General features: G+C 46.7%; 2 protein-coding genes across 2 annotated transcripts in view; one reads left to right on the forward strand and one right to left on the reverse strand.

The window, feature by feature from the left end:
• The window catches only part of WDR62 (WD repeat domain 62), a 127821-nt gene extending 125559 nt beyond the window's left edge, over positions 1-2262 (reverse strand). Inside the window, exon 1 of the mRNA XM_082264684.1 lies at positions 2002-2262. Within this exon, the coding sequence (XP_082120810.1) occupies positions 2002-2121 (120 nt within the window). The 5' untranslated portion in view covers positions 2122-2262. The remainder of the gene's footprint in view (positions 1-2001) is intronic.
• Positions 2263-2478: 216 nt separating this feature from the next.
• Positions 2479-26152, forward strand: LOC309559282 (uncharacterized protein). Its single transcript, XM_082262506.1, has 6 exons — positions 2479-2634; positions 7427-7552; positions 11400-11459; positions 13982-14129; positions 18976-19194; positions 25546-26152. The coding sequence occupies exons 2-6, from the start codon at positions 7442-7444 to the stop codon at positions 26067-26069; spliced, it is 1062 nt and encodes a 353-aa protein (XP_082118632.1). The 5' UTR covers positions 2479-2634; positions 7427-7441; the 3' UTR covers positions 26070-26152.

The raw sequence follows: 26152 nt of genomic DNA on the forward strand, positions 1-26152 counted from the left end.
GGGACAGACGTGGGGCAGAGGGATCGGGGGACAGACGTGGGGCAGAGGGATCGGGGGACAGACGTGGGGCAGAGGGATCGGGGGACAGACGTGGGGCAGAGGGATCGGGGGACAGAGGGATCAGGGGACAGACGTGGGGTAAAGGGATCAGGGGCCAGATGTGGGGCAGAGGGATCGGGGGCCAGACGTGGGGCAGAGGGATCGGGGGACAGACGTGGGGCAGAGGGATCGGGGGACAGACGTGGGGCAGAGGGATCGGGGGACAGACGGATCAGGGGACAGACGTGGGGCAGAGGGATCGGGGGACAGACGTGGGGCAGAGGGATCGGGGGACAGACGTGGGGCAGAGGGATCGGGGGACAGACGTGGGGCAGAGGGATCGGGGGACAGACGTGGGGCAGAGGGATCGGGGGACAGACGTGGGGCAGAGGGATCGGGGGACAGACGTGGGGCAGAGGGATCGGGGGACAGACGTGGGGCAGAGGGATCGGGGGACAGACGTGGGGCAGAGGGATCGGGGGACAGACGTGGGGCAGAGGGATCAGTGGGGCAGAGGGATCAGGGGCCAGATGTGGGGCAGAGGGATCAGTGGGGCAGAGGGATCAGGGGCCAGACGTGGGGCAGAGGGATCGGGGGACAGACGTGGGGCAGAGGGATCGGGGGACAGACGTGGGGCAGAGGGATCGGGGGACAGACGTGGGGCAGAGGGATCGGGGGACAGACGTGGGGCAGAGGGATCAGGGGACAGACGTGGGGCAGAGGGATCAGGGGACAGAGGGATCAGGGGACAGACGTGGGGTAAAGGGATCAGGGGCCAGATGTGGGGCAGAGGGATCAGGGGACAGACGTGGGGCAGAGGGATCAGGGGACAGACGTGGGGCAGAGGGATCAGGGGACAGACGTGGGGCAGAGGGATCAGGGGACAGACGTGGGGCAGAGGGATCAGGGGACAGACGTGGGGCAGAGGGATCAGGGGACAGACGTGGGGCAGAGGGATCAGGGGACAGACGTGGGGCAGAGGGATCAGTGGGGCAGAGGGATCAGGGGCCAGATGTGGGGCAGAGGGATCAGTGGGGCAGAGGGATCAGGGGACAGACGTGGGGCAGAGGGATCAGTGGGGCAGAGGGATCAGGGGCCAGATGTGGGGCAGAGGGATCAGTGGGGCAGAGGGATCGGGGGACAGACGTGGGGCAGAGGGATCGGGGGACAGACGTGGGGCAGAGGGATCGGGGGACAGACGTGGGGCAGAGGGATCGGGGGACAGACGTGGGGCAGAGGGATCGGGGGACAGACGTGGGGCAGAGGGATCGGGGGACAGACGTGGGGCAGAGGGATCGGGGGACAGACGTGGGGCAGAGGGATCGGGGGACAGACGTGGGGCAGAGGGATCGGGGGACAGACGTGGGGCAGAGGGATCGGGGGACAGACGTGGGGCAGAGGGATCGGGGGACAGACGTGGGGCAGAGGGATCGGGGGACAGACGTGGGGCAGAGGGATCAGGGGACAGACGTGGGGCAGAGGGATCAGGGGACAGACGTGGGGCAGAGGGATCAGGGGACAGACGTGGGGCAGAGGGATCAGGGGACAGACGTGGGGCAGAGGGATCAGGGGACAGACGTGGGGCAGAGGGATCAGGGGCCAGACGTGGGGCAGAGGGATCAGGGGCCAGACGTGGGGCAGAGGGATCAGGGGCCAGACGTGGGGCAGAGGGATCAAGGGCCAGACGTGGGGCAGAGGGATCAAGGGCCAGACGTGGGGCAGAGGGATCAAGGGCCAGACGTGGGGCAGAGGGATCAGGGGCCAGACGTGGGGCAGAGGGATCAGGGGACAGACGTGGGGCAGAGGGATCAGGGGACAGACGTGGGGCAGAGGGATCAGGGGACAGACGTGGGGCAGAGAGGATCGGGTCCTGCTGGGAGTTGGGTGTCATTCTGCAGTAAATGAACAGAGACAGACATGGAAAGCTGCTCGGTCAGGGTCTCTTGTATTGCCCGGCTCTACCTGTCTGCTGGCCTTTCCTTGGCCGGCCATGAGGCCCCGGGAAGACCTGCGGCGCCCAGGCGGGGAATGATGCGGGAGAAGGCCGGGCTGTAAGCTTAGATGTGCGTTTTCTTCCAACATGTTCTGTTCAAATCTCCCGCTAAACCGGCTACAACTGTCAGAGCATTGATTGGCCAAGCACTTTGAAAGGAGGGTAAAAGCTGGAAACCCTGCAGACCCGATTGGTTAGTACACAGAGAAAGCGGAAATAGAAAGTAACACAAAAATAAGGGGCGGGGAAAAGAACTTACGTACAGTGGGCTCGGCTATCATGCAGATGACCCCGAGGTGGGCTTATAATTGGATGAGAGGCTGGGGACCGCCCTACGCTTAGCATTGTAGTGGGCGGGGTAGGCAGATCAACTAGAGATTGGCGCTTCCAAGGGGAGAAGGGATGGTCCAATACGCCCCTAAGGGCGGAGTTATGCATATCAACACGAGAGCCGCACTTCCTATTGGTAGAACGCATTCTACGCTGTGGTTTGCCTGCTGCCAGAGACGTCGCTCCACAGACGACAACCACCGGGGACCTTTGCCGCTGAGGTCACGTGACGGCGGCGGAGCCAATCAGCAGAGAGGCCGTTTCTAAGGAAGGTGAGAGCCCTCAATTGTCCGGCGTCTATTAATTCTGAGGAGAAGAGAAGATGTGGGGTGCAGGGCAGCGTGCGGGGGAGTCACACAGAGCTACCAGGGGCTCTACAGCTGTTGTAGAACTACAAGTCCCAGCAGGGCAGAGCACAGAGGCTGGCAGGGCCTGCAGCAGGCTAAGAACAGGGACAAACCATAGGCTGCCTCTCAGTATAACACCTATGGAGGGAGAAACCTGGAATGTCAATGGCTTGTAGCAAGCATGCAGCAAGTGAAGGCAGTAGGAACTCTGAGTCAGTGATAAGGAAGCGATGGAGCCAGCCAGGTCAATAGCTTTTCTTAGAAGCGGAGGGAAGCATTGGCTGCCTATGTATTCCACTCACCACAGATTTCCTTATGAAGGAACTAAAGTCAAAGCTGTTTGTTTTTCATTTTGGATAGAATAATGGAGGGTTATGACCCCTGTCAGGTGTTATCTGCATCCCATTGGGGAGATTTCCCTTCACTTCCTCTCCCATAGCCAGAACAGGAAGTGAGAGGAGGAGATCCCTGCAAGTTAAGGGAGATCCTTGGGGATCACCAGACCTAGTGTCCCCGTTGGAAGATTTCCCCTCTGTTACTTTTCTGAGGACTACCCAAAATGTGTGACTTTTCTTTTACGTTCACTTTCAATGATAATGGTAAACAGGCCAAATAGAGGGTGAATCTCCATAACGGGGACACAGACACCAATAACAGCTGACAGGGGCTCCAATCCCTTCCCACCCTGTCCAAAAGTAAAAGAGAAGTTTGCCTCTAGTGACACTTCCGACATAGAACTAAATAGGGCAAAACTGTTGTTTTCATTTTGGATAGAGAAAGGGAGGGTTTTATATGCTATCTGCGGCCTATTGGGGAGATTTCCCTTTACCCCCTGTCCCATAGCCAAAACAGGAAGTGAGGAGAAATCTCTCCAAAGTGAGATCGTCCCTGGTTGTTGCCAAAACTGGTGTCCCCATTGGAAGATTTACACTCCATGCCTTTTCTGGTGACAACACAAAATTTGGGATTTTTTTTTTCAGTCTGATAACAGTCAGCAGGACAAAAAGAGGGGGGGGGATTTCCTACTACTGGAGAGTGCAAAATCTGGTGCAGTTCTGCACAGAAACCAATCCGCATCCAGGTTTTTTTTTTTTGTCAAAGCTTAACCACTTGCTGACCATATACTGTGTATGTGTGTGTGTGTGTGTGTGTGTGTATGTGTGTGTATATATATATATATATATATATATATATATATATATATATATATATATATATATATATATATATATATAGCGGCTCTCCTGTGCAGGATCATGTACCTAGTATGTGATCCAGCACTTCCAGGTTTGGGCCCGCCCACGCTGGTCCGCTTCCTCTGTGATTGGACAGCGGGAGTGGCGGACTCAATGTCCACCGGCATCCAGCGATGCTTCGGTAGACAGGCAGGATGGTGGTCTGCCTATGTAAACAATGCAGATTGCTGCTCTGTCACTACAGAAGACATGGATCCTGTGTCTCTGCTAAGCAGAGGCACCGATCTTTGTCTTCTTCTAGTACAAGCACATCCCTCACAGTAGTAAAGCACTGGTTAGGCACTAAAAAAGGGGCACTAGATATGCATTTTCACAGGTTCTTCAATGAAGACAAAGTCTCTGTCTTAACCCAATTGGCCTGTATTCAGCTACTCACTGCAAGAACCAAGATCACCCAGGAGAGGCCATTCACCCGAGTTGAGAAATCCAAGTGTAGTAAGCTGAAGAGAGCACCAAAGTCTTTATTGGAAATTATGCGGGGGATCCCAAATTTTAGAATTGCCCCAGAACATAGGGGTGAGGAGAGATCTTCAACAACCCCAATTCAAGAAAGAAAGTTGGAATGATATGAAAAAATAGAATGCAATGATTTCCAAATCTCATAAACCCATATTTATTTTCGTTCATTGACTGACACCGCTTCAGATCTTCATAACCGTTGGGTTATACTGCCCCCTACAGGAGTAGGACACTAGGCAGAAAAAAAGTCTGGCTACGCCTATGGGCAGTCCCAAGGGGTATACTCCCTCTCTGTGCTATAGGCACTCCATTTTTTTCTGCCTTGTCAGGAGTAAGGATGTACTTCCTTGCTGGGTTCTTTGGTTCTGGCAATTTTTAGATAGAATCTTTTTCCCCTGGATTTTTCCTGTGAGATCTACAATTAGCTGCTGGACTGGGCGACAGGCTGGATAATCTAGATCCAGTGGTCACCCTAGTCTGGCCAGCGAGCACGTGCAGACCTCAGGTCTGCGCTAGGTCAGACGCGACATTGCCCTACTGGATGGGGGCTAGCCTGCGAGTTAAACGCCTCACGAGGTCGCATACGACAGGGTCTCGGCCTGAGTCGCAGTGTTCCTCCTGACCGACAGCCCCCCATCCCAATGGTGAGGGGTTCTGTCTGGAGCGGTTTCCGCCTGGTTCCTGGTATGGTGGGTGGCTGTCCCTCCTTTCCCCCTGGGGGGGGGTTTTGGGGTGGACGTGGGCCCCTCCTTGGAACGGTTGAACCCCCGGGTTCCCCTCCTCCCCATCAGGCACCCCTCCCCCTCCACATATGTTGATGCTGTTTGGGTGGTTTGGTCCGCCGGGTGGGGTAGGGCAGTATGCTGACAATAGGGGCTGAGGGGAGTGCACCGCTGGCGATCAAACGTTCAACTGTGCATGGGGGGGGTTGTACCTGGTGGGGGCTCCTGCCAGGGACCCCCATCCTGCCCGGGTCTGTCCTTTAAGGCATGGGTTCCCTCCTGGGTCCCTGTAAGCCTCATGGTGCCGCCATTTTGTTGTAGCCGGTGTGTTTCTACACACGGCGGCCATGTTTGTGTACTCTGGCAGCCATTTTGCAGTGCTTTGCCCTTGAAAATAGCGGCGGCCATGATAGTGGAGCCCTGTGGGCGGTGATTTAGGCGGTGGGAGCCCCTTCACATCCTCTGGTGCTGACTCCTAGATCCTTTCACTTCCTGATCACCGCACGTGGAGTGCAGATTATCCTGGTGGCTGCAGGTTCCTGTTTTTGCTGGGTGGTGAGTCTGGTGGGGTTCTCTCCCCCTCTGCTGAGGATCGCTTTGTGCTTGCAAACTGGGTGGTGCAGCCAGCGCAGTAGGGGTTGTCCCTTGCAGTGTTTTACTTTTTTTGTGGGGCCCCCCTGGTGACTTATGGAGTCTTTGGAGCACATCTCCCCACCTGATCCCCTTTCTGAGGCTGCCGGGCCCTCCGGGTCCTAACCATCCTTCAATGCACTGGCTGCGGTTCTAGAGTCCTTTGTGTCATGGGTGGAGGTGGTCTTCGGGCGACGGGCTAGAAAAATGTACCCCCCGCATTCCTCTGTCTCATCAGATCCTGAATCTGATTCGGCCACTGCGGACGTGGGTCACCCTGCTGGGTCTGAAAACACGCACCCAGAATCCTCTGATAGTGAGGGTGAATCCTCCACATCTGCAACCGCGCATGAAAAGGCGCTGGTGGAAGCACCGATTGTATCTGTGCGTGAGACCTTGAAGATAGAAGCTTCGGCGGAGGCAAAGGTTCCCTTTGGCACCCACAATCCATTCAGAGTGGCAAAGGTGTTTTCCTTTCCCCACCTATTTTGACAGAATTGTCGCTAAAGAGTGGGGACAACCAAAGCGTCCCCGTGGAGTCCCTTCTTAAGAAGTGGACTGTTGCACCAGTGGTGGACCCTCCAGTTTCCAGATTGAATAAGGCAACCATGATTCCAGTTGAAAGAGTCCCTGACCTTTCTGATTGGTCCTTCAGTCCTCTAGGACCAGTGATGTGCCCAAGAAGGCTGCAGGGAAGGAGGGGAGGGGATGAACTTCCGCACAGCGGTTTGACCGGAAGTGGGGGGGGGGGCTGATACCTGTCAAAATTTTGTAAACCCCCCCCCCCCCCCAAAAAAAAAAAAAAAAATGTGCCAAATGTAAAGGACAAGGGGGGAGGACAAGGAAGAGCGGAACTTCCATTTTTGGGTGAAGTTCTCTGATATCAGTGTTACCCCAACTTCAATGCTACAACTCTTTGTAAATAAATAAATAAAACGCATACACCTACAGTATATTGTTCTTGGTATATGTATTTTACTTATAAACAAAGAGTTGTAGCACTGGAGTTGTGGTAACACTGATATTATACACTGATATCATGCTATATAATTAAAGTTACACCAGTGATTTATTCACGCTACTATTTAGGATATTTTCGGGTTTCACAATATAGAGAGTAAGAGTAGTGCAAACTCCAAATTTATTATTTTTTTATTGCTTGATGTGGGGACACACTGTAGGTGTTAGTACATGCAGCTTTTTTTTTTCCCCCATGCAGTGCACAACAACGGACAGGGGTACATTACCATTCTTGTGGCATGCTGTAACAAGTGTGTGTCAGGACGGTTACCCTGGTGCCTTAGGGTGCCATTCAGAATAGTTGACAGAGAAAAGTGTTACCGTATTTAATAAGAGATTTACTTCCAAAGCAACTTGATGGCAAAGGGTAAATGGGCCGTTGGTGTCTTTCATAACCCAAAGATGTATAATGTATTGGATAAGCTCTGTTATTGTAAAAGCATCGGTCACTTACTCTTTTAAAATTGGGAGTACTCCTTTTACTGCATGTGTACCAAGATTTCTCATCAAACAATCCGAATCAAACTGAAGGAGTCAGGCCTGTTGATGAACATCACCCTATCTATGTACACCCTGACCTACCTTCCAGGGATCTCTAACATGTATACATACCTGCTCTTGTTTTGGCAGCTTTCAGTTGTTACCATGTTGGACACTTTGGCATCCTCCGCGATGACGATGGGCCACACCAAGGAACAGATATCTGAGAAGATCCTGAACCACGCTTTAGAAATTATCTACCTGCTGACAGGCGAGGTGAGCTCCACTTTAGACAACATTAAATGTGGTTAAAGCAATATTAAAGTTATATTTTTTTATTTTATTTTTTATAACAAACATGTTATACCTACCTGCTCTGTGTAATGGTTTTGCACAGAGCAGCCCGGATCCTCCTCTTTTCGGATCCCCTACCAACACTCTTGGCTCCTTCCTCCTGCCGGGTGCCCCCACAACAAGCAGCTTGTTCTAGGAGCCCCACAAAGGCATGCTCTTGAACTGCGGCTCCCGACCTGCTCCCCCTCCACCTCCATCGTCTGATTGGCTGTGTTTGACAGCAGTGGGAGCCAATGGCTCCCGCTGCTGCCAAAAGCCAATCAGGAGTGCGAGTCCCTGGAGAGGCAAGGCTCTTGTGGACATCGCTGGTTTAAGAGGAGGCTCAGGTAAGTATTAGGGGGGCTGCTTGCTGCACACAGAAAGTTTTTTTTTTTTTTTTGTTACCCTCATAGAATGCATGAGGGTAAAAAACTTTGTGTCTTTACAACCACTTTAAGGGAAATGTATTGTCTTACAATTGTTTAGGGAATCTAGATAAAAGATGGATCGGAATGATCTAAATATATGTTTTTATATATCATTTTCAATGTGTTAGGGCTGGTCTCTGTTGTTTTGGGGGCAGTGCAATGTGTTCTTACAATTTTACTTTTTTTTTTTTTTCTTTTTTTTTGCACTGCCAAGCACCAGTCTTTGGAATTATAGAGCGACTTTACCTAAAAAGCAAAGTTCCACTTAAAAGTAACTAAAGGCAAAACCTTTTTTTTTTTTTTTTTCATTTTGATAGAGTGGACAGTAATTCGGATGCTTGTCAGTTTTTGTTGCTGTCTGGGTCCCCGTTAAGGAGATTTATCCTCTCTTATTTGTCCTGTTACCATTATCAATGAAAGTAAAAGTAAAATAATCCCAAATTTTGGGTTGTCCCCAGAAAAGTATTCTTCAAATGGGGACACTAGTTCTGGTGACCTCTGGATCCCCTTAATTTGCAGGGATTTCCTCTCACTTCCTATGGGACAGGAAGGGAAGGGAAATCTCCAATTGGACACAAATGGCAAAAAAAAAAAAAATCTGACAGGGGTTATAACCTTCCCTTGTTATATCCAAAAAGAAAAAAAAAGTTTTGCCTAGAGTTCTCCTTTAAAGCGAATTTCCGGACACGTTTTACACTTCCCATATGCATAACTTTTTCACATGCTAAAAACGATTTGGCTATTTCTTTTTTTTTTTTCAGTTCCTTTACCCTATTTTTGCTGAAAAATCTCTTCCCTTCTTCCTTATTGCGCTGCAGCCACCTACGTCATTTCCTGCTTTGCTTTTGCTCCTGGGAGATGAGTGTCATTTAATATCAGGAGTCAATGGGCATCGCCTGCTCATAACAAGCTGTGGGACTCGCTTGCGATTCACTGTGCATGCGCGAGAACGGGAGGTGCATGCTGGGTAGCCAGCATGCACAGAATCCCGGGAGAACGGTGTGGCTTCAGATGCCCAGACTGCAGATGGCTGTTCTGTACAGGAGAAGAATAAAGTAAGTGAGACATGCTGCACAAAAACAAAACGGGGGATAGTTTACAGGATAACTTGGTGTAAATGCACGAGCCCCAACTATACTAGGGGTGTTTTTAAAATAAATAAAAATTCAGTTAAAAAATTAAATTTAAGTCCCCCCCCCCCCCGTACCTAATTTGGCATGGTATTTATTTGTGTTGGGGGGGGGGGGGGGGCTTCTGGGACACATCATGGCTCCCAGAAGGCTTTAGGACCATTCACAATGCACAGCATGACTCGCTCATGTGCAGTAGGAAGCTGCAAGCTGTCACAGCCAGCTTCCCACACTAACAACTAGCCTGGGTGAGGATAGCGCTGGATCCCTGGGCAGGTAAGTCTCTTTTTATTAAGTCAGCAGCTACAGTATTTGTAGTTGCTGACTTTTAATTTTTTTTTTTTTTTTTTTTATCCAGACTGAAGAACTGCTTTAAGTTGATCATTCCATAAAGGAGTGCCTTGGGCAACTAAACCTTTGTGGAGACACCTGTAGCTCTCTGTTAACACTTGGGGGGGGGGGGGGTAAAGTATTGCTATAGCCTGCACCTGCTTTCTATTTGTAAGTTGGGGAAGTGATGCCAGGTGATTATCCTTCAATCTTCTTTATTTATATTTACTGTCCTAGAGACACCATGAGAAGGAAGAGATCCCCTCTAAGGCAGGCCATAGACGATTCGAATTTCGTTCGAAAATCGTAAATGGCAGTGTTATCGAACGATTTTCGTATCGTTAGTGTGGTATGTAAAACGTTCGATTTTCGTACGACAGCAAAAATTCACATATCCAACATGTTGGTTTTTTTTGCGAAAATCGGCCGAATTTCGTATCATTAGTGGGGGAGTTGTATGATTTCGCCTAACAAAACACAGAACAGTAGGGAGTGTGTCCGGTAGAGATGTGGTTAAAATGCACAAAAAATAGTGTTTTGTCGTACGATTTTCAGCTCACATTGATGGTACACTCGATGATGTGCACGAGTGCCGCTTTCGTTTATCGAACGATAAATCGTACGTAATTCGAATCGTCTATGGCCTGCCTTAGTTGTCACCAAAACAGGTGTTCTTTTTCAAAGATTTCCCTTCACCTCCAGTTCAACCATAACATGTTGGATCTCTTGTCACAGTGGTCACCAGGACATGCAGTATATAAGGTTTAAGAGACACTGTAGGCAGGCCAAATACGTTTAACAAAAATCTTCCCTTTAAAGGGTTTGTAAAGTCAATTTTTTTTCTTTAAAATAATCATGTTATATTTACCTGCTCTGTGTATTGCACAGAGCGGCCCCGGTCCCCCTCTTCTGGGGTCCCCTGCCATTGCTCCTGGCTCCTCCTCTTCTCAGCGTGCCACCATAGGAAGCCGCTTCCTATTGTAGCGCACACACATGCATGCAGGCTTAACTCTGAGCCCCGCTGCCTGCGTCTATAGACACAGACAGTGAGGGTCAATCCCACGCCCACTCCCTCATTGGACTGACAGCAGTGGGAGCAATGGACATCTTGCAAAGCCTGGAAGAGCGGAGAGGAGAGAGACCCTGCTTTCAGGTACAGTGCTGGAATGAGACCGGGCTCAGGTAAATAAGGGGGGGGGGGGGTTGAGGGGGCGATACCCATACTGAAACATTTTTTACCTTAATGCAGGAAATGTATTAAGGTAAACCTGTTTAGGCTTTACAACATCTTTAAGATTATATAAGCAATTGCCTATTTTATGGATTTTTTTTTTTTTACCTGCAAAAGCACCTCAGGTGTAGACATCCAAAATGCCTGAGACTGTTGCAGGGAGCCGCCATCTTGGATGTGATGACAGGAAACTTAGAGCTGTCACACTTAATAATAATCACCTTTTCTCCTCCCCTAGCTGCTAAATAAAAGGCTGTGCAGGTGAGAGGTGGAGGAGCTGGGTTAGTACAGACAATAATTAGACACTCGCAGAAGAGGAGGGGGTATAGTATGTTAAAAAACTGACTAATCAAGTTTAGAGGCACATTGCAAGTAAATAAAAAATAATTTATGCAAAGGAAAAGGCTAAGTACGCATGTAAAGTACTCCATTTGTAAACTAGTTTTTAAATTGGTGACAGGATCTCCAAAATCTCCTCAGCTTGCTCACGCAACAATAAAACCTGACCGCGGCTCTAACCTTTCCACATTCTGTCAAAAATGGTGATACCCTTCCTATTCTCTCATGCAAACTGGTTCATGCTTCAATGAAGGATTTAGAATTCAGTGCAAAGGTTCTTTGCTGTGTTTTAAAAAAAAAAAAAAAGTTTAGACACTTTGTTTGTGTTTCAGAAATACGTCATTGTAAAGAAAAAGTTTCCACACTGCTGTATCCACCCAAAATCTGGGGGGGTAAGTATACCATTTAACATTTTACTTGGGTTTATCTCTCGGTTTTATCAAAACAATCTTTTCTCTAATAGTGAGAAACCTTCCAGTCTCCTACCTTGTACTTATTCCTAAAAATAAGCTGCTAGTACATCATCACAACAGATGTAACAAGGGTAGTGCTAATGCCCTATAACCTAGCCCTACACAATGTACAGGAGAAACCACAAAGGCAAGTTTAAATAGATCAAAACCATATACAGTGTGTGTATAATACACAAAAATAAAGTCCCAATAATGTGACACATGATCGCTAAGTACACCAGTGAAACAAAGCCACGTACTTGTATGCATCTAGTGCATTATACTAAGTTTTATCAAGTCCATGTGAAATACATATGGGAAAAGTGTTGCTTCCAAATAAAAAAAAAAAAAAAAAAACATACAAATATACCTAAGCTTCGGTTCACACTGCTGCGGCCCCAGAGTCATGTGACCTTGCATTGCGACCTGCTTGTGACTTCAAGGTGGCTTTGGACAATCCTACCAATACAGAGTGTGACACAGGTGTTTTTTTTTTTTTTTTTTTTTTTGTCGCTGCAACTTATCTCGCATCAATTAAAGCGATAGTGAACCGCAACCTGATAGAACACCTTTGGGATAAATTAGATCTACCATTGCCAGTTCTTCCAGCATGCATTAAATGTAATTTTCAATGTAATTACAGCACTGCATTAAAGGGGAAGTTCAGCTTGTTTACATCCTCCCCACACCACTGCCATATTTTGGGACTTTTTTGGGGGAGGAGGGGGGAGCGGGCTATTCCAGGTAACTGATCCCACTTCTGGTCGGATGCACCGTGGCGATCTGAATCAGAAGTTTGCCCTCCACCCCCTCCTCCCCCCCCCCCCCCCCCCGGAGCCTTCTGGGACACATCACATAAGAATGCAGGACCATTCACAAAGGGCAGCGCTGCTCGCACATGCACAGTAGGAAACCGGCTGTGGAGCCTGCAAGTTTCCTTTACTTACGAGGTCGGTGCCTGGACCCAAAGCCATTTAACCACTTTACCACTAGAGGATTTTGCTGTCTTACGTCTGGGCCACTTTTTGCGATTCGGCGCTGTGCGACTTTAACTGACAATTGCACAGTCGTGTGACGCCATACCCAAACAAAATTTACGTCCTTTTTTTCCCACAAACGGAGCTTTCTTTTGGTGGTATTTGATCACCTGTGCGATTTTTACTTTTTGCGCTATAAACACAAAAAGAGCGTACATTTTGAAAAAACAACAATATTTTTCACATTTTTTTTATATGAAATTCCCCCCCAAAAAAATGTAAAAATCAAAATTTTTTTACATTTTTTGGCCAATTTGTTTTCTGCTACCTATGTTTGGTAAAAAAAATTCACAATAAGCGTATTTTGATTGGTGTGCGCAAAAGTTATTGCGTTTACTAAGGGAAAGATTTCTGTCATTTTTGGTGTTTTTTTTTTGTTTTTTTTTTTTGTTTTTTTTTTGCGGGACTGCGACATTGCGGTGGACAGATCGGACCCTTGACTGACATTTTTGACACTTTTGGGGTTACCAGTGACATTACTGCAGTAATCAGTGCTATAAATATGCACTGTTACTGTAAAAATGACACTGGCAGGGAAGGGGTTAATTTTATTTTAGAGGGAGTGGTTAATGTATGCCTGGTGCTTACTGACATGTGTGGGGGGAGGTGACTGAGTGACACAAGGACAGATCACATGTTCAGCTATGCTGAACCCTGCAATCTGACCCTGCCTGTCACTTAGGAGATCCGCCCGCTTGTGTTTACACAAGCGGGCGGATCTCCACACTAGATCCCCGACGATCGGGGAAGAGCAGCGGCGATCGCCGCTGCTCCTCCCCTGGCCCGACTCCCGCTGTGACTGAATACAGTGGGAGGGAAGTGTCTGATGACGTAGATCTACATCGTCAGACGATAACGAGCCACTTTGCTGCAGTACTATTACCGTAAGCAGACGGCAAGTGGTTAAGGAATCCGCTCAGCTGAGGACATTGCTGGATCCCTAGACAGGTAAGTGTCCTTATGTTAAAAGTCACCAGCTACAGTATTTGTAGCTGCTGACTTTTCATTTTTGGGGAGAGCCTAGAGCTCCCTTTTTAAGCTTTTACAGCCATTGGACTCTGCAAGTTTGTCAGAGAGCACCTCACATCCACTACACCTGTGCTGTCCAACTGCCAGCCTATAGGCTGCATGGGGCCTTCACATGTCCTAAATAAGGCTTTCCACCTCCTTCATCTGTACCTAGAGGAGCAGGAAATCTGTTCCATCTGGCACACAGCATCTCCTGCTTCTCCCACAGATGTCAGGACCAAAACACCGACTAGGTCACTCCACTCTTCTTGCTAAGCTGCATCCTGACAGGGGAGACTAAAACTTGGCACAAGCTGTTGTGATGAACATTATATATGTTTCTTGATGTCTGTGTTGATTTTGAACCCACAAATGCCATTCTTGGTACTGTGCACCAACACTGTTACAATGCTGCAGGTACCCGTGAAGTGTGATGATGTTGCTGTGTACTTCTCTATGGAAGAATGGGACTATGTTAAAAGACATAAGGAGGATTACCAAGATGTCGTGATGGATACTGATGCACCCAGCAATACAGTGGAGATTACAGAAAATACTGACCTAGGTAATGGTACATTACAATTACAATGTAAACTTATACATTTTGAATATAAATATAAACGGATATAAAAACACCCCTATTAAATTCAGATATTTTATTCCTTAAAAATACTTGAATGCATTTTAAATCGTATATGACCCCAATGTTCTTGCCTCCTGTAGTTCTTTGTGCAGTAGTGCAAGTCAGTTTGGCATTTACTGTATTGCACAGTGCTCTGAACAAATGGATGCAAAAGGACTGATTCAAGGACACAAATAATGACAAAGTAACAATATCCTTGTAAGTCTAGATTCACATATGTGTTCTGCAGTGCATTTTTCAGTTTTGCAGAAATGCACTTCAGTCCATGTGACATGATTTCCTATTGGTCACGTTCAGCTTTGCATTTTCCGGTGCATATTTTGGAAAGGGTCAGGGACTTTATTTTTTTTTTGCATGCAGCAGGTTGTGTTTTATGTTCCATAGAAATGCAAAACCACACAGTGCTTGCGTTTCTGTTGCATTTTTGTTGGTTTCTCCTACATGACAACAGATACCTCCCAAAAATGAATTAAAAAATGTATCCAAAAAGCACCAAGGAAGACTCATCAACCGCAACCCACAGAGGTGTGCGTCTAGCCTAAAGTGGCTATCCCTAACCCACTGATACCTACCCTCGTAGCTTCTTCCACTGCCTCAGTCAGCACAAAATACCCAGTGCTTTAGAAGTATGGAGTAGCATTTGGCCTCCTGTGAGTACTCCAATCTAGCATCCAATCCCTAGGCCTGAGCACTGTTGCATGATGGAGGGGATAACGCAGGCAGCGAGGAAGAATGAGTATCGGGTCAGGGAGGCTCCTCTACAAATACACTGTCACTTCGCCCTGAAAGTGATAATGCCTCTTTATAAACAAAGCCCTCATTCACACCAGTGTGACTTGACAATTCAGAGTCATGGCAATTGAAGCGTTCTAATTACTGCGACTCTTCAAGTTGCAGCGACTTTGAATAAAGTTCCTGCACTATTTATGTGCGATTTCAGTGTGACTTGCATTGACATCTGTTAAATTAGGTCGTAGTGAAATCACAATGATGGCTTTGAAGTAGCTAGACTTCAATGCCGCACTGGTGTGAACAGGGGCTAAGACAAGTCATAGGAGGCATCATGAGATGCTGCACTTCATCACTGTAAGCTTAGAAAAATTTTAGGCCAGATAAGGTTCATGCTAAAGCAAACCTGTCAGCTTTTTTAGAACAGGCAACATGTCTTCTATTACCATTTTAAGTCAACAAAGCTGCTTCTGTGGCACTTAGGCCATGTTCACACTGATCCGACACAAAAGTCGCACGACTTTGTCCTGGGACTTCAGTTTAGACTTCCATGCGACTTCAATGAAGGGGATCTCACTTTGAGATAATTGCGAATTGTCCTTTGACCAATCAAAACAATTCCTTTTGCTTCTGGTATGGATAAAACCTCACGCCAAATTTATATTAAAAAAAAAAAACAACGTTGGGTTATTCTCCCATCCCCCTTAAAAACCTATACCAGACCCTTATCTGAGCATGCAGCACCCACCCCTCCCTCCTAAACCATACCAGGCCACATGTCAACATTGGGGGAGGGTTGATGGGGACAAGGGCCTCTTACCCACAACCCTGGGCTGTGGTTGCGGGGGTCTGCGGGTGGGTGCTTATCGGAATCTGGAAGCCCCCTTTAACAAGGGGGCCCCCAGATCACCCACCCCCCATGTGAGTATGGGGGTACCCCCTACCCATTCACTCAAAAATAAGTGTAGTGTAATAAAAACATAAGTTTTTGACATAATGTCCCCCGATGTAGATCCATCATCGGTCACGATGTCTTGCCTTGCTGCCCCGCTAAAGAAAAAACGTTCCTCTTCCATTCTGTCGGCTGCGGTGTCTTGACAGTTCTTATACAGCTATGGGGCATGGCTATGCAGTGACGTAACGCAGAGACCCCGACTCCTTGTGTGATCTGATGGCCATGTCCCATAGCTGTATAAAAACTGTCCGACATCGGAGCTGACAGAATGGGGAGAGCCAGAATCTGAGAAGGAGCATGGTTGTTTTTTTTGGCGGCGACAGAGAAAGACCTCTTGATTAACCACTTTAAGACCGGAAGGATTTGCCCCCTTAATGACCAGGCCACTTTTTTCAACTTGGCACTGTGTGATTTTAACTGGGTATAGCCTTTGCACGACCGTGCAATTTTCAAACTAAATTTACATCCTTTATTTCCCACAAATAGAGCTTTCTTTTGGTGGTATTTGATCACCTGTGCGTTTTTTTTTTTTTTTTTTATTCTTTCTTTTTGCGCTATACACAAAAAAGCGACAATTCTGAAAAAAAATCATTTTTTTTACATTCTCATATATATATATATATATATATATATATATATATATATATATATATATATATATATATATATATATATATATATATATATATATATATATATATATATATATATATATATATATATATATATATATAACATTCCCAAAAACTAATGTAAAAATCAAAATTTTTTAACATTTTAGGCCAATTTGTTTTCTGCTACATATTTTTGTTAAAAAAAAAAAAAAAAAAATGCAACAAGCGTATTTTGATTGGTTTGCGCAAAAGTTATTGTGTCTACTAACTACGGGAAAGGTTTATGTATTTTTTTTTTTTTTGTTTTTCACATGGGCTCTATGATCATTCCAGGGAGGACGGTCAGCTGTGTTTACAACAGTCGACCGTCCTTCTCTCTCAGTGGGGAACGATCGCGGGTGTCAGGCGGCAATCGGAGCCGCCTGACCCATGCATCGGCTTCCCCGCTGCCAGCGGCGGGACCGCACCACGGTTACGGCAATTCTTGCAGGAGCGGCTGCCTGCCACAGTACATATGTGGCGGGCGGTCGTAAAGAGGTTAATGTTGGAGCTAAAACAGGGACATTATTCTTTTTGAATAAAGGACCTGTCAACAACCGTGCCTGGGGCGCTCGGATACGTTTTTTTTTAATTTTATTTTGGCGTGGGGATTCTCCTTAAAATCCAAGTCAATTTTCAAAGTCGGACCAACACAAGTTGAACCAGTTAAGAGGGCTCTCATAAGGAACCATTGATTTTGACATGTCATGCGACTTGGGCTCTAGAAATCGGAGAGCTTGTTCGACCAGTGTGAACCGGCCCTTACTTTTTCTGTTTCACTTTGTCATTGAAGGTTTGATTTTGTGATTAAGTCATGCCTACCTGATGCTTCAAAGCCAGTCAATGCGCTTATATTGAAGAGGAGATGGCAGACTGTTAGGGCTTAGCTCTAGTCATTTGGTGTAGCCAAAAACAGCACATCTTTCCTAGGTGAACATTGTCATCTGTGATTTTACATTTGTACACTACCCCTACCTAAAGATACACATCACTGCAATATTTATTTTATTTATTGCAGGCACTTATATAGTGCCGTCAATTTACGCAGCACTTTACATATACATTGTACATTCACATCAGTCCCTAACCTCAAGGAGCTTACAATCTAAGTTCCCTAACTGACATTAACACACACATACCAGGGCCAAAATATCAGTTTTAATATAACATAGATTACTTATTCAGTCCTTTGATATTGGGAAACCTTGAATATAAAACCCTGGGGTTTTATATTCAAGGTTTCAAGGGAAACCTTGAATATAAAACCCCGGATTAGGAAACTTTTTTTTCAAGGTCCCCAAATAGCCCTTCCCAGATACTCAGCAGAACCTGGAGTTTTTGGTGTTCATAGCAAGCACACATTGCATCTCTGCATAACCTCCATATCTCCTGAGGAAGTAGGTTTTATCTACGAAATGCATAGAGATTGTTGTGATTTATTAAAATGTCAAATTGTAAGAATTGCACACTGTTGTATCAAAGTGATGGGGTACTATTGGGAAGTTACAGTATGTGTTAAGAGTTTGTGATAGACAATGTCTTTAAAGCGGTAGTAGACCGCTGGGTGTTTTTATTTATGTATTTTTTATTATTTTAAACCTGCAAGGCAATGTCATAATGTGCTAGTATGCATCGCATACTAGCACATTATGTGAAACGTACCTGAAAATGAGGCCTTCCAGTGGCCCACTGTCACAGCTGAATGCGCTTCTGTCTTCACCTTCCTTCCGGGTTTGCGGACCCCAGATGTGAGTGGGCGGAGCCGCAATGACGTCACTTCTACCAATGTGCGTGAGAGCCGCCATTTATGGCACAGGACTCTGAAGGAACGGCATGGGTATGCCGTTCCTCCAGAGCGCATGCGCAGGTGACATCACCGGCTGCATGTACAGTAAATATCTCCTAAACGGTGCACGTTTGGGAGATTTTTATAGTACCTTTTAGGTAAGCCTTATTATAGCTTTACCCATAAATAAAAATCATACATGGCAGTTTAAGCCCATTTTAAAGCTACATCTTTTTAAATATATCATTATAAGTGAAATATTTTAACTCCTACATATGAGGTAATAATAAACTCTTTGGTACCTTTTAAAGCCCTATCTCTTACTAGTTTTACTCATGAAATGTATTCTGGGATGTTGACGCATAACAATACAAGTATACACCCCCCATATATTCTTTATTGCAGTATCCATTATGGGTATGAAACTGGTGGGAGGGTGTAAGCTTGACCCTAAGAGCTCCATTCCATATTTGCATAATGGAGTGTTTGAGGTTCCTGTGTGGCTCTACATTGTATATAGCAGTCCATGCAGGCTCCTGTAAGTGCCTTTCTAGTGTGCAGTCATGTTAGCTTTAGACTGAACACAGGTTTACTGTTAAAATGAGTTCCATTTTTTATTACGATATTCCTGTTTCCATATTTTAGAATTGCCAGACCTCAATCCTGGAGAGTTACAGCGTGACTCCTATGATATCCCGGATGATAACACAGCTGATGCCACGGCTGATGTCTCACCTGGTGCCTCAACTGCTCCAAAACAGGACGAGGACAGTGAAAAGAGTAAAAAGGACAATAAGGAGAAAGATGAATCTGAAGACAAGGGTAAAAGTGACTCAGAAGACAGTGAAGAGGACACAGCTAGTGGTAATTCAACAGAAGTAACAATTAGCTGTTTATAGTCTCATTCCCTTATTTCTAGTGAGATAATAGAAACATATCTGCCAACAAGTCAACCATTGTACTGGTGATACATTTTGCATAGAGATGGAAAGTTTTCATAAATTTTGAAGCCATTATAAAAATATATTTTTTCTCTTTTGTTCATTGACGGACACAGAGCTCTATATTCAGAACCATAGGGTTATATCGCCCCCTACACTAGCCAGAAAAAAAGACTTCTGGGCAATCCTAACTGGTATACACACCCCCTCTCTGCTATAGGCCTTTTTTATACCGTGTTTTTTTTTTTTTTTTTTTTTTTTTTTATATACCTAGTCAGGAGTAAGCACCTAGCTCCCTGCCGGGATCTTTGGTTCTGGCAATTTTTTCCTTTTCACTGGCATTTTTTCTCTTTTTCTTGTGCGATCTACAATCAACTGCCAGGCTGGATAGAACCAGTGGTCCCCCAGGTCTGGCCAGCGAGCGCACGCAGACCAGAGCCCCGCCTTGGTTTGGTTGCGACAGGGACTGAACAGGGACTGGCGTGCAAGTTAAATGCCTCATGAGGTCGCATACGACCGGGTCTTGGCCGGAGTCGCAGCGTTCCTCTTTGCCGACAGCCCCCCATTTTGGTGGTGAGGGGTTCTGTCTGGAGTGGTGCCTGATTCTGTGGTATGATGAGTAAGATGCCCTACTCTTCCCCCTGGATGCAGGAGGGGGTAGACGCAGGCACCCCCCGAGACAGTCGGACCTGCGGGTTCCACCCAGCCCCCCCAACCCCTGCTGTTTTGTGTGGTCCCTGTGGGCCATCCTTGCACTTCCTTAGCGGCGGCCATGACAGTGGACGCTGGACAGGACCAAGATTATGGCTGTGATGGCCCCTCCTTTTTCCCCTGGTGCTGACTCCTGGGTTTCCTATTCCCTGGATGCTGCATGTAGATGCCTGGCTATCTCTGGTGCAGACTGGTGCTCCTCTAGTGGAGTGGTCAGTTCTGGGGAGGTCCTTCCTTCTCTGTTGCAGGTTGTGGGGTGCTCTGTTTTCGGGTGTGGTGCCTTCGGTGGGTCCCCTAGCGGAGCTAGACACATTTTACTGGTGGGACCCGCTTTTTTTTTTTTTTTTTTTTTCTCATTGAGTCTCAAGAGCATGTTTCCCCACCTGACTCCTTTTCGGAAGCAGCAAGTCCCTCTGGTTCCCAGCCCCCTATTGATCCACTGGCGGCGGTCCTGGAATCTTTTGCTATCCTGGTGGTGGAGGTGGCGTTTGGGCAACAGGCTAGCAGAAAGTGCCCCCCTGCCCTCCCCTACCTCGTCTGTCTTGTCAGATTCTGAATCTGGCTCTGCTGCCACAGACATGGCCCACCCTGCAGGGCTTGTAGCCATGCTTCCTGATCTATCAGATAATGAGGATGGTTCCTGCATAGCTGTAGCTGCGTGGGAGACTTTGAAGATGGAGCATGCAGCTGAGGTGGCTGCGGAGGTGGCCGTCCCTTTGGCACTCACAAGCCGTCTCACGCAGCAAAAGTGTTCCCTTATCCCTCCTATTTTGACAAGTTTGTCTACAAAGATTGTAAGTGTCCAAAATGTCCCTTTGTGGTTCCTAAACACTTTGCGGTGAGGTACCCCTTTGAAGAGTCACTCTTCAAGAAGTGGACTGTCCCACCATTGGTGGACCCTCCTGTCTCCAAGTTAAACAAGGCAACGTTGATTCCGGTAGAGGACAAAAATGTTACAAAAAACAGAGTCTGTTGGCCACAATATGTTTGCTATTTTTGGTTCGCCGCTACGGCTGGTCCTGGTCATTGCCCTGGTGTCACAAACACTAACTGAGTGGGCTAAACTTTTACTCTGTGACCTGGGCGTTGAGCAGATTCCCCCTGCCTTTGTTGAGTTGGCGGGATCAGTTGCTCTAGGGGCTGCAGTTTGTCTACGATGCCTCTCTGGACATGGTTCCTTTGATTTCTAAGCTATCTGTTTTGGCAGTGGTGCTTAGGCATGTGTTGTGGCTTCAGTGTTGATCTGCGGACCAAACCTCTAAAAAAGCTCTTACTGGTTTGCCCTTTCAAGGCGAAATCGCCTGTTTGGGGCTACCCTGGATGATGACATTAAGAATCTCATGGGAGGAAAGAGCACTTTTCTCCTGCAGTCTGGGAAGAGAAAGGAGCCTTGTCGCAGACGCAGCCCTTCTTCCTCGGCACACACAATGTTTTTCCGTCCCTCAGGGTCCACTGAGAAGGGTTCAAAACCTTTCAAGCCTTCCTCCTGGAGGTTTCAAGTTGCCCTGGTCTGGCAAGCCGAGAGCGGGATTTTTTTGACCCGCGGACAAGGCCACTTCAGCATGTAGGTGCGCTCCTTACCCATACCTGAGGTGGGGGGACGTCTTTGTGGTTTTCGGGCCTGTGAACCTCCTTGGTGAACGACAAATGGGTCCATGAAGTAATACTATACGGTTACAAGATAGTTTTGTTCTTGCCCTCCGGAAAGGTTCTTTCCTTCCAGCATGCATCTGTCCCTGGACTGGCTCTCTTCAGGGCAGTGCAGGACCTGTTGCTTCAGGGAGTGATTGTCTCGGTTCCGGTATAAGAACTGTTTCAAAGTTTTTATGCAAACCTGTTTACAGTCTCAAAGAAGGAGGGCAAGGTTTATCTGATTCTGGACCTCAAAGCCCTGAATTGTTTTGTGCAGGTACAGAAATTCAGGATAGAGTCCATTTGCATGGTGGTGGCATCCCTACATCAGGGGAATTTCCCAGCCTCTGTCGACGTCAAAGATGCTTACTTGCACATTCCAATATGTTCCTGACACTAGCGTTTCCCCTGCTTTGCTGTGGGAGAGGAGCACTATCCAATCGTGACATTACCCTTTTGGTCTCACCTCCCTCCGCTCCTCGGGTCTTCATGAAGGTGTTGGCCCTGGTTCTGGCATTGCTATGTCAGTGGGAGACTGTTGTGCTAGGTTACTTGGACGACCTCCTCTTGCAAGCGGAGTCCTCCTCTGCATTGACAGACGACGTAGAGATCACTATACAGACCTTGAAGGAGTTTGGTTGGCTTTTAAAACTACCAGAAGTCTGCCCTGATCCTGTCCAGAAAATTGGATTATCTGGGTCTCACACTGGATTCAGCTCTAGCCAGAGTTTCTTCCTCTGGACAAACTCCAGACGTTGCATGCTGCGATTCATCTGTTGCTCTCCCACAGGAGGTCTTCCCCCCAGACTTGCATGCGAGTGTTGGGCCTGATGGTGTCTACCTTCGAGGTGGTCCCATTTGCTCAGTTCCATACAAGGTCCCTCCAGAGGGAGATCCTGGTGAAATAGGACAAGTGTCCAAAGTCTCTGGACCATCAGATATGGCTGAGCCAGGAAACCAGGGGTTCCCTGGTCTAATGGCTTCGCTCACCGACTCTTCGGCAGGGCATATCTTTTCTCCCTTTGTATTGGATAGTGGTCACAACAAATGCCAGTCTGTCCGGGTGGGGAGGTGTCCTGGGGCTGAGCTTTGCTCAGGGTCTTTGATCGGTAGTCTGGATTCTTCCAGCGTCCAATGTCTTTTAATTCCATGCTATCAGGCTCTGCCTGGATCACTAGACGGATCGGCTCCAGGGGCTCCCGATGCATAACCAGTCGGACAGTGCTACGGCAGTGGCTCTTGTCAATCACCAGGGCGGAACAAAAAGTATGTTGGCGGCTCTGAGAATAGTCAGCATTCTCCAGTGGACAGAATGCTTTGTTCCAGCCCTCTCCCTCATACACGTTCCAGGTGTGGAAAATTGGTAGGCAGACTATCTCAGTCGACAGACATTGGACCTAGGGTAGTGGTCCCTTCATCAGGACGTGTTTCATTGGATATGTGTGCTGTAGGGCATCCCTGTAGGGTGGACCTGTTGGCGTCTCGGCTCAACTGAAAGGTACCGAGGCTTGTGGCAAGGTCACAGGATCCTCTGGTGGATGCCACAGATGCTCTGGTGGCCTCGCGCCAGTATCGTCTGATCTATGCCTTCCCTCCCTCTCAAGCTTCTTCCCCGACTTCTTCTGCACATGGTCAAGGCAGAAGTGATTTTGATCATTCTGGTGGCTCCAGACTGGCCTTGGCGGTCTTGGTACGCCGACCTAGTGCAATTGGTTGCCGACATCCTTTGGAGGCTGCCTTTTTGGGAGGACCTGCTGTCCTAAGGGCTGATCTTTCATTCTGCTTTACAGTCACTTGCTTTGACTGCCTGGCTGTTGAAAGCCAGGTGCTGAGGGATAGAGGTTTGCCTGGGTTGGTGATTCCGACACTGCTAAAAGCTAGGAAGTCTACCCTTTAGAAAGATTTATCATCGTACGTGGAAAGCGTATATTTCATGGTGTAAGTTGATTGGTGTTCGCCCTTGTTCCATTTCGGTGGCTTGGATTTTGACCTTCCTTCAACGAGGGGTTGAGCAGAAGTTGGCCTCGAGTACTATCAAAGGCCAGGTGTCTGCCTTGGCGGTCTTCTTTTAGCAGCCCTTGGCCACACATTCCTTGGTGCGTACTTTCATTCAAGGGGTTCGACACCTGGCTCCGCCGGTGCGGTCTCCTCTACCGCGGTGGGATTTGAACTTGGTGCTCTCAGTTCTCCAGAAGCCTCCCTATGAAAACATTCTGGAGATTCCCCTACTTATGCTGTCTCAGAAGGTGGCTATCACCTCTGCTGGTAGGGTGTCTGCTGTTTAAAGGGTCTGTTCCTCCTTTAGGGGTGTATTGTTCAACTGGGCTGCAGTTGTTTTTTGTTGAGCTCCTGTTGCCTGGTTTTATTTTATTTTTGTCCCACCCCCTCGTGTTTTTGGCACTGCTTGGTTCTGAATATGGAGTGCTATGTCCGTCAGTGAAGGAAAAAGAAAAGAGTACTTACCGTAAAATCAATTCTCTGAGTTCATTGACACACAACATCCACCCCTCCTATGGAGTTTTTATACTTCTGACACTGCTTGTTACAAAACTGAAGGCCTATAGCAGAAAGGGTGGTGTATATCAGCTAGGACTTCCCATAGGTGTAGCCAAGTTTTTTTTTTTTTTTTTTTTTTTTTTTTCTGCCTAGTGTCCTACTCCTGTAGGGGGCGATTATAACCCTATGGTTCTGAATATGAAGTGATGTGTCTGTCAATGAACTCAGAGAAATGGATTTTATGGTAAGTACAAAAATCCTATTTTTTTTTTTTTCAGGGAAAAAAATTAGCATTTAAAAAAAAAAAAAAATAGTGTGGAGTAGTTTTAAAACTGAAAGTCATTTTGCTACACTGGGAAGGTGAAATGCAGTTTGTATAAAAGTATTATGCTTGAAATAAAAGTACAGCTTTTCTCATTTATATTAGTATTTTTAAAGTTCTTCGGGCACCTCTAGCAGGCCAGGATGTGTTTTGTCATCCTTTTAGCGTTTTGGAAAACAATATTTCTTCTCCTAATATTTCCAAATTGCAGCTTTTCTCCAAGCAGAAATTGCACTGGGGAAAGAAATGTTTCCAAACTCTCTATGTTGGTCTCACCAATTTACTGAGCAGACTATAAGGAAACATGATGTGATGGTGGAGAACATTGTTATGAATCATTTGAAGGTTATAAAGAAAAACTCATTTGTCAGACAAATTTACCCTCTTACCTGTCAATTAAGGCCTGAGAGGACAGAAACTATCATCTACTGTATCCCAACCACCACCCAACTGTAGGAGGTACAAGGTGAAGCCCACAAACAAACTAAACTGGAGCCTTTCTCCATGAAGTGCCCCCTTGTGGCTGAAATGCATACTTTTCTTGTTTGAGAACTGCATTGAAAAGTACAGTGTTACTTGATCTGTATTCCAGGATTTGTTTGTCTTCAGCTGAGAGAACTTGCAATAATTTAAGACTTTACACAAAGTTTTCGAAATCATTAAGGTCTTCATGTTATATCGTTTGAAAAACGTGTCCTTGATTTATTATTTATCAGTGTAAAGAAACCTATTCCACACTTCCTTCTTTTTTTTTTTTTTTTTTTTTTTTTTTTTTTTTTTCAGGCTTTCCCATCTCTAACTTTGAGTAAAGGAGACTTTAGAATTGGTGCTTCTCATTCTAACATTCAATTTGCCTGGTTGTCATACTGGCCCTCTGGCTTCATTGCTTTGAGTAACTAACCTGGAATGAATATGCAGATAAGGACGCATGACTTTACTCTTGTCCTGATCTGTATATTTGTTTTCCAAGTCTTTGAGTGTAAAAACCCTGGAGTTCTGCTTTAAAAGATTTCTTGTGCTCCTAAAGAACCCCTGACCCACACCTGTTGTTTTTATTTTATTGTCTTCCCAATATAATGTGTTTTTTTTTTTTTTTTTTTTTTTTTTGTTTAGTAGCTGAATCCATGAAGATGGATGTGGCTAGAGAACGACCCTTTGCAGGCCCTTTCTACCGGGAGGCCATGCGGTTCGAGATGACAGAAGAAATACAGGAGGACGGTACAGTAAGACCCCTCAGCACAGAAGCCACCTTGTTGGATAAGCTACATCCTGAAATTTATCGATACGACCAGAACATATGGAGCATCAGCCAGAGGTTCATATGTGGCACTAACAACAGACCGTACAACCAGCCCTCTATAATAACTGACGATGATGACAGTGACGTAGGGCAGTCGCCAATCCAAGTGCCCAACCTGGCTGAAGAGAAACCTTACCGATGTGTCGCCTGTGATCAGCTGTTCAAGTATAAGTCCAGCGTCACAAGACATTACGCCGTAGTGCATGGGGTGAAACCTCACCAGTGCAATGAGTGTGGCAAACGGTTCTCCACCAAATTTAACTCTGTAGTGCACAAGTGTCATCCTCGAAAAAACAAGAGCCCCTGGGGAAATGATCCTTCAGGTTTAAATAGTTAAAAAAGCACCCAAAGTTTGGAATGTGCTTTGCCACCTGCTTGTGTGTACGCAAGTAGGCCCCGCCTAGGCGGCAGAGAGACTGT

Source organism: Pelophylax lessonae (genome assembly GCF_965119305.1).
Source record: "Pelophylax lessonae genome assembly, chromosome: 7".
NCBI classification, from domain to species: domain Eukaryota; kingdom Metazoa; phylum Chordata; class Amphibia; order Anura; family Ranidae; genus Pelophylax; species Pelophylax lessonae.